Here is a 9,461-nt window from a genome sequence, read left to right as displayed (position 1 = left end):
TATTTTTGATTTTCGTCTCATTTTGGCCTCTAGAATCTCACATTAAAATTTTTCCCAGGGGTGGCCGAACACCCTGTATATTTGACGTTTATACGGTGTACGAATTAGAGAAAAGAATGAGAAAAAAATTAGTATGGAATAGGAGTTGATGTTGGTCGAACAAAACCATTAGTTATCTCACGATATCTGTTAATATTTAGCAAACAAATGAGCGTATTATTGTACAGTACTATTCAAATTTACTAAAAAATTGTATTGAAAAATAGTATAAAAATATGTCTAAACTTTTAATACCTCTTTTTCGTATTTTTTTCGTAAAATAATTATTTCGTGAAGTACCCTATCATTTTGTTCGGCCATCAGTTGCTTGTACATCTTTAATTTTACGTCAGCTACAAGATGCATATAAATTATGTTTGTTTATTTATGTCCTTTCTGAGCTATGAAAATTAACTTAATTTTTTAAAATGAATACAGATAATTTTTTAGTGAGCACAGATCAATTGCAGTTAAAATTATATCTTGTTAAAAACTGTTATTATGCATCGTTTAGAAGATAATCAGCATCTTAGTAAACAAACAATATTATAACTATCTGATTGATCTATATCGTATAGTAATTCATTTTTTACAAATTATGCTTTGTTTATAAGCATACAGGCGTATATTTTGACGAGTTAAAGGTCAGAGTGACTCTGTTCGATGTTCAGAACTATCTAGCTCGATAAATTTTTTCTTTCGTGTTGTAGTATAAACGATGCATGATAGCAGTTTTTAACAAGATACCATTTTAACTGCAAATAATTTCTATTGACTAAATATGCAAAAATAATTATATATATCCATTTTAAAAAACGAAGTTGACTTTCATAATTCGAAAATATCATAAATAAAAAAAATAATTTACGTATACTTTGTAGTTGACTTAAAGTTGTATACATGGTATTCGGCCACCTCTGGGAAAAATTTTAATGGGAGATTCTAGAGGCCAAAATAAGACGAAAATCAAGAATACCAATTTGTTGATTGCAACTTCGTTAAAAAGTTAATAACGTTTAAAGTTCCGCCTGTAAAACGGCAATTTGGTTCTCACTCAGCATGAGAAACTCTACTTACTGACGTATTGACAGCTTTACAGCTTTGTGAGTGAGAACCACTATCACGCATACGCAGCTGTTCGCAAATTGCCGTTCTTCAAGCGGAACTTTAAATGTTAATAACTTTTTAAAGAAGTCTCAATCAACAAATTGCTATTCTTGATTTTTGCCTTATTTTGGTCTCTAAAATCTCCCATTAAAATTTTTCCCAGAGGTGGCCAAATACCCTGTATGTCTGTATTAAACTTTTTTGTACTTTCAATCATTTACGAAATATTTGCTTGGATATTTATATATAGAGACCCTATATAAAATGTGCAAAGTGTCTACTTTCATTTTTTGAATATACAGAAACATAGAAATATGTAGTATCATTTTGTCTCGTGTTATAGTCATCATAATGTAGGTCATTTCTATAAATGGATAAACTTCCGAAAAGGACATACTTCCGATGTTTTTTATACTCTGGATTCTTATATATCTTAAACTGCTGATTACGTGTATGATATGGAAAATTGGCGCGTTTATTTTCATAGTGGAAACCATGAAAACCCCATAAAAATCATCGTTTTTTTTATTTACTTCCATAAATAATGGGAATTTCGAAAAATATCTCATATAAAAATTTTAGATCTCATCAAAATACACATTTTATATCCTATTGATTTTTGTTATAAAGACAACAGTTTCTGAGAAAAACGATATTAAATCAAATCAAGTTTTATTGTTAATTTCATTAGTTAATACTAGAAAGGGATACAGTATCATTGAATTTTTAACTTTCCATCTCCAAAACGAATAACCCAGACCTAACCTAGATCTAAACCTAAACCTAAACTTAAACATTAAATTAAACGACTGTTCGTTATAGAAGAAATGAAACAACTTTATATAAACTAAAAAATAAACCTGTTTGTTCTAAAAAACGCAAACAAAGCGGATAGAACAATATCATGAAAACTAAAAAATAGTTTGCAATAAAAAAAAAACAAAATAAAGCGAAATTACCGTACGAAAACTAAAAAATAAAAGTATTCGTAAGCTCTGCACAGACAAATCAATAATAAATTCAAAGTATCCCAGGATAAACAGTTTTAATATCCATGATTAATTATTCGAAAGGATCACATTTCTCTGAAAGTATTATCTTTATGACATAAATCAATAGGGCATAAAATGTGTATTTTGATGAATCTACAACTTTTATCTGAAATATTTTTCAAAATTTCCATTATTTACGGAAGTAAATAAAAAAACTATAATTTTTATGAAAATAAAATTTGTGCTAATTTTCACTATCATACTTGTAATCAGCACGTTAAAATACGTAAGAATTCAGAGTATAAAAAAAATCGGACGTATGTCCTTTTCGGAAGTATAGCCCTATAAATTGTTCTTTCTGTGTGTTTCGAATTACAAAAAATAGCATAAAAGTTTCGAGCTTCGAGAACTCGAAATGTTTAAATTTCTAAATTTCCCATTCCCAGTCGGAACAGTTCGAATGTGCAAAAAGTCTTCTCGTTTGGCTCTTCCTGATGCTCTCTCGTTTTGACACACGAGCAAGTGAGCATGGAAACAAACGATCCGACGTTTCGGATACGTGCTCCGCCCAGAGACCGACGGCGCCGTGTTTCAGGCCGCGTCGATTTGACTTCCAAATGCGGCCTGACGCTGGATATCACGTTCGGGACACCGGTTTTTCGAGGTACGTAGCCAGTCGTCTGCTAGCAGCCACCGGCGGCGAACCGATGCATCGAGAATTTTAACGCGTTTCATCCATGCACGCTACATAAACGTCTCTAATATCGATAGATAGCCTCGATACCGTGATTTCCATTCTTTTTTATTTTTACCGTTACTGGTACGTCGTTGCTGTTGACGAACATCCCGTCGAAACATAATGCTGGCAACGACGCGAAAGACACGCTAAGGAATCAGAGATCGGTCGAGTAAAGACAGTTCTCGGTCCTTTGCTTTTCGAAACAGGACCAGGTCGACCGTAAAGGCCAAACAATGGACTACAATCTTGCACGCGAAACGAAAGAACTGTGGGCTATTTACGCCTGGTGGTCGTGCGTTCTAGTATTGAAGATGAACGCTCTAACGTGGTTCACCGGGCGGATTCGAGTAACTAGACAGGTAAAGAGCCTTTTTGTTCTTCGCGTAGCTTCCGTTCTATTTTTGTCTTCTTTGCGAACGTTCTTCGGTGGCCTTGCGAAACGAACTCATCTTTTGATTGCGTTTAACTCTCGTTGCTATAATCAGGCAACGAACACTGTTGGACACAATGTCGCGATCGAACACTCCACGACGTTGTATTGTTCTGACGATGAATTAATATCGTAAGAGCTAGTTGAAACAGTACGTGTTGGCATGTTGCAATGATGTGTCACACACAACCTGCAGAATGAATATTTAACCTCTTCGAAGAGGCTCGAAGTCGTTCTGTTCGAAAGAAAAACGCAATATCGACCAGCAATATCTGTAAATTGTATGGGAGGTGTTCACCGTGTTATATGGTTAGAAAATATAATTAAGAATAATATGAATAAAATAAAATTGACCGACATAAACTCTTTAGAAAAGTTTAATCGAAAAGTTGCCAGAGCAATGAATTGTAGCTCTCTTGATACCTTCCATTGTTTCATTTTTACAGCATAAAATACACATCAGGTTAAAAATATACACGGTTGTTCATTTCATAAACAGTGAACGTGTAATTATTATGGATTACGTTACTCCCACTCGTATTTGTACACCATAATGGCAATTCACTATAAATGAAAAAAGTTTGTTTCTTATGAATTGTGCCGTTGTTTTTAAAATTGGTATAAGTTTACTTTTTCATACATTCAAATATTTATGGGTTTGCGTTTAAATAAATTAAAAACAAAACTTGTTGACAGTTCTCGTTTACTCATCGAAGTTAAGCAACGTTGGGCGCGGCTAGTAGTTTCTTGCTAACGTTCGCTACTTTTTCCCCTTCATCCCCACCAATTCCTAGAACTGCTTTGACAGGGCGGTTATCTATAACTCGCTTTCAGTAATGCCGTAACTATGAACGAATCACCGGAAAGAAGAAAAGTAAAATTTTTATATTTTCCAATTTGTAATTTCCACGTAATAAAGAATTATATTTTGTTTATATGTATCTATTATTATACAGGGTGTTCGGCCACCACTGGGAAAAATTTTAATGGGAGATTCTAGAGGCCAAAATAAGACGACAATCAAGGATACTAATTTGTTGATTGAGGCTTCGTTAAAAAAGTTATTAACAAAATTAAATTAAAAAATTTCAAATCATTCTGGAAAAAATATTTTTGGTTGCGGGGGTCAATTATAATCATTTTTGGTGAATAGACATACCTCCGAAATCCTATGTACTTTTGAGAAACAAATTCGAGTAGGTACTGAAATTTTTAGACGAAATTAAAAAATTTCAAATCATACTAAAAAAATTATATTTAGTTACAGAGGTCAATTACAATTCCTTTTGGTGAATACACATACCCCCGAAATCTTACGCACTTTCGAGAAAAAAATTCAGGAAAGTGGACAAATTTTTCGACAAAAGTAAAAAATTTCAAATTGCTCTAGGAAAATTATTTTCGGTTGCGGGGGTTAATTACAATCATTTTTAATGAATAGAACTACCCCCGAATTCCTACCCACTTTCTAGAAAAAAAATTCACTACGGACGAAACTTTAAACGTTAATTACTTTTTAACAAAGCCTTCATCAACAAATTAGTATTCTTGATTTTCGTCTTATTTTGGCCTCTAGAATCCCCCATTAAAATTTTTCCCAGGGGTGGCTGAACACCCTGTATAAAACTTATAATATTATTGTTTAAAAATACATGTTGACTTTTAGTTACGTAATAAAATATATGTAAATGTTGATTCCTTTCCCCCGCAGATCCCTTCATTTCGCATTATCGAATGTGGTATACCTATTTTTACGGTTGTGAGCCAATTTGACTCATAAAATGATTCAACAGTTAATTGATTTAAACACATAAAATTTATGATTAAAGATACAAAAAGATGTCACAACAAAATTAGATGTTATTCAGATGCACGAACTAAATGTAATTTTATTCATTTCTATAACTTGTATGCATGTAAAAAATACAATTTTATTAATTCTTTAAATGAAACTATAATTTTGATGGCACTATTCGATCCAGTTTTTTAATTTCTACAAAATATATTCAGGAACTTATGCGCTAAACTTAATACTTCAAGAATTACCGTAGTCCTTCGGTAATGTTCGTTACTTTTTCGTCGATATTATTCGCAGTCATCCGCATGAATTCCTAGAACAACTTCGATTAGACGAGCACCCATGTTTTCTGTAATTCGCGACCAGTAATGACGCAACAAAAATGAATCACCAAATAAAGTAAAATAAAATTTTTATATTTTTCAATTTATAAATATGAAATTATTTTAATCGCAATGCTGAGCTTTTCCGAATGGAAATGATACCAAACAAGGCCGTATTTGCTCTCAGGGGCAAGAATTAGAAAAGGAATACGAAATAAATTATATTCTTTTTATGATATTAATGTAAATAAGGCGAAAAATACCAATAAAAGTGAGAAAAAAGTATTATTGAAGTGAACATTGTTATAGTATACGAATACGAGTGGGAGTAACTGTATACTTTTCTGGTAAGGAGTTTCTATTCCTTTTGAAGACAGTAACTTCGTAGGTTACGTTAGAACAGATGAAGATTAGATTGCCAGGCATTGAGTACACATGGGGTAGTATGATTGAATGCAATCAATCGTTTCATTAAATTATGTGTACGCGGCGTTCAGAAAATCGTGACCTAGTCGGATTCGATCATCGACTTAACGTAACAGTTAACAAAGGTGCTAAAGAGGCCTCTGGGCGATAAGACTTGCTCCGAGGTATATTTCGCGATAAGCGATTTGTTTGAGACCATATCAGGTCAGTTTTTGCTTCATATAGATTATTGGATACTGTGTAAATATCTACATACAGTGTTCCCTCGTTAATGTTAGCTAGCTCAGGTTCACGTCGCAAACATTATGAAGGAAGGTATTCTATTCCAGGAATTGTTGACTCTTATTTCTGTTAGGCTTGATTGCATTGCAGATAAAAGTAAGCAACTCTCAGAGTGAGTGAAATAGGGATAAATGTTCAATGTTTGTTTATTCTAACGATTCTAAAATCATTTAGAAATCAAAGTATATATGTAGCTTTTTTATAAATTGCATGGTTTTCGTATGGCAGCTCAACTTAAAAATAATAAAAGTTGATTTGTTAATAACGTTACGTAATTACGCCTTTTAACACATTCACCAGCCAATCGTCAATCTATTCTTTCATATCGTATTTTTAATTGTTTCATATCTTTTTAGTGAGTTTAACATCTGGTCCTTATGTATTTCTTCTTCTTTATTTTAAAAATTCGTTTTTCTCGTTTTCAAAGAAATATGGTTAGTCTTATGTATGAACATGTAATGACTAAGCTACAAGGTTCACCTCGTCGATGCAGTTCCAGGAATTGGTAGGGACAATTGAGCAAACAATGTTGACGAAGAAAGTAGCGAACATTCATCCTTCCACGAGAAGAAGGCACAGCGTGTTTACATCCCCACTCCTGTTGCAGTCCGCTGACTCACAGGTATTGGTCGAGTGACAAAGATCGGTGACAGCCAATCAGCGAACTGCAGCAAGAGTGGGGATGTAAACACGCTGTGTCTTCTTCTCGTGGAAGGACGATACTGTATTAGGTCATTCCATAAGTTCGTGCAATTCGACATTCTCAGATTTCTTTTGATTAATTGAGAAGGTCTTTATAATTTGCAAAATATAATTGTATTAAGTAAATTAGATGACGGGGATGTCACTTCCTTTTATTGTTGACGTATTAAAGTACAGTGAGGAATAACATTTTAATGAAAAATCAAAGAAGTTTTATAGCTACGGTATAATAACTTTACTTACTATTTTATATACTTACTATTTTCATAAAATTCCATAGCATATTTTAAATATTGCTTTAAGTTGTTATACAAAACTTAATACGAACTTATAGGATGATCTAATAGAAATCAACCGTAAGAAGCATACAAAATGATTCTACATATTTAGAATTTAAAATTCAAAATTTTTAAATGAAGTTGAATCCATCGCTTGTCTCATCGCGTTGAGGCCTCTTAAAGAGGTCTTTTAATGAACGGAAAAATATGCATTTTTTGTCAATTTTTTACGAAAGAAGTGAGATTTTTAAATATGAGAGTTTCGCTCACTTTGTTATCCATTTTTGAGGATACATACAAAGTTTTTCAATACAAAATAGTAAAAAATGTTGAAGTTTCATAATGACATGTATAGCTTGTTTTAAAAAACAGGTCCAGAAATATATTCTACTTATTACTAAGGATACAGTTATAACCCAAACTAAAAAAATTCAATATCTCAATTTAAAAAAAACTGATAACAATTTAAGTTTGTCCTCGTTTTACTCATCTTTGAGATAAAAAATATAGAATAATGCGTCAAATCTTAATATCCCTAGACTGTAAAAACATGTCTACTAAAGATTTGTTATAGATTTTAAGTGAATCGGTTAATTTAAAATTGTCATATCATGTCAGTCAGTTTCTAAAATATAGTTTCGAGAAAACTATAGTTATAACTTCATTATTTTTATGAATTCCGTCAAATGGCTTTGTAGACACATTTTCAAGGTTCCAAACTTTAAAAAGATGCCAAAAAAAACATCGATTTTTTCACGTGGATTACTAGAAAACCTTTTTATGCCGATTCCAATCAATTCCTTACTTTTCACACGTAGAATACTTTTCTTAATTTTATTTGCTTCGTAACTTATTTTCTTTCCTATTATCTTCTTGCAATAAGTAAACGAAAGACACTCAAGAAAGACCGATATCTTTTAATCCCACTTCGTATTCTTGCCACCACGGGTAAAAGTGATCTCAAAAAGAACATCTTTTTAATTATAGAAGCAGCTCAACGGGTTCATTTCAAAGTTTGAATTTCATTAACGAAACGAAGTAACGAAGTCTTGTCTCAACACAGAGCGTGAAACATTTTTCGAGCAAAGTGGACCAGTCGCTCAAGCAAGATTTGCATCTTGTTAATTGGATCGCGTCGTTCTGATCGATTTTGCAGGTGATCCACAGCGAGGAGGACAGAATGTGGATGAAAGGTCCTGACATAATTTTCTGTCCGACCGGAGGCGGCCACGAGGACGTAGATCGCATTCGAAGCGCGCATCGACACGATCTTGGAACCGTGCTCCCTTTCTTACTAATTGCGCCGATATGGTTGTCTGCGTCGCCGTTGTATCCCGTGGCCAGATCGATTCTTCCTTGCTTCGCGACAGTCAATGTATCGTACACCCTGGTGCACATGGAAATCGTGAATGTTCACCGTCATTGCAAAATGATTCTCTCCGCCGTTGAACTTTGCATCTTGATCTGCATGTCCGCCATGTCCGTGCTCCATTACGCGAACGCACTGTGGTTTCAAGCATGAAGAACTTTCTCGTCATTCTTCACAAGTTTCGTTCAACGCGGTATGTAGTTGCAATTGCAACGATTAAATTGATTTACGTCAACGAAATGTGAATACCAAATAAACGAATGAGATTGATACAGGAGCGATTAGAATGATGTATCTTTGTTTAAGTTGTAACAGTCATGATTATTTAGATAAAATAAGTTTAATTGATATAGGTAGGCAACAAAATAAATAGAGATATCTGTCTTTTAATAAACGACGAGCCTCTTTAGTGGGATCAAATTTTATTCTCAATAAAGAATAATGACTAAATCCACAGATTTAATCATGAATAAAGAATAATGGTTTCATTAAACGGGAAATTATTCTTTATCCATGTAAATAAAATTGTGATTTTGTAATTGTGAAATTTTTAGACGTCTTAGAGATATAGTCTATAGTGTATTTATATCCAGTTACACATTTTAGGAATCGAGTTAACGGATTTTGAATTTAACATTTGTTTCTATGTTCTTTATCACTGACCATATTGCATTGTGAATTAAATATTTTGTTTCGTTGTTGATTGTACAACGAAAAAAAGAGGAATGCAATTGTTGGGATAATCCGGGACGTGGTGGTTCAATAATACTTTACATTTTCTTTTAAATTAATATATATATATATATAATAAAAGATAAACAATTTAATTATACTTCTTTTCTTAACGCTACGCACTTATCTTGACCTTCATAGCTACGTCCATACACACACACTTTCATTCCCCTTTCCAGATGGCGCATAGATCGAGACTATAATCTTTACATACACTCTAACAGCAATATTTATTTTAATATAT

The 9,461-nt window shown here is 33.0% G+C and overlaps 1 protein-coding gene across 1 annotated transcript; it reads left to right on the top strand.

Annotated features, from left to right (window-relative positions):
* Positions 1 to 2,840: 2,840 nt before the first annotated feature.
* Positions 2,841 to 8,638, top strand: LOC143347189 (prostaglandin E synthase). The gene is made up of 2 exons (XM_076776170.1): positions 2,841 to 3,236; positions 8,273 to 8,638. Exons 1-2 carry the CDS (start codon positions 3,111 to 3,113, stop codon positions 8,636 to 8,638), a joined length of 492 nt encoding a protein of 163 aa, XP_076632285.1. The 5' UTR covers positions 2,841 to 3,110.
* Positions 8,639 to 9,461: the final 823 nt, after the last annotated feature.

This window comes from Colletes latitarsis, chromosome 10 (assembly GCF_051014445.1).
Source record: "Colletes latitarsis isolate SP2378_abdomen chromosome 10, iyColLati1, whole genome shotgun sequence".
NCBI classification, from domain to species: domain Eukaryota; kingdom Metazoa; phylum Arthropoda; class Insecta; order Hymenoptera; family Colletidae; genus Colletes; species Colletes latitarsis.
Note: the sequence above shows the minus strand (reverse complement) of the source record. Positions and strands in the feature narration are given on the sequence as shown.

Coding starts and splice junctions, on each gene's coding strand:
- LOC143347189 (XM_076776170.1), top strand. CDS start 3,111: ATGGACTACAATCTTGCACGCGAAACGAAAGAACTGTGGGCTATTTAC. Junction 3,237..8,272: donor GGATTCGAGTAACTAGACAG/GTAAAGAGCCTT, acceptor TCGATTTTGCAG/GTGATCCACAGCGAGGAGGA.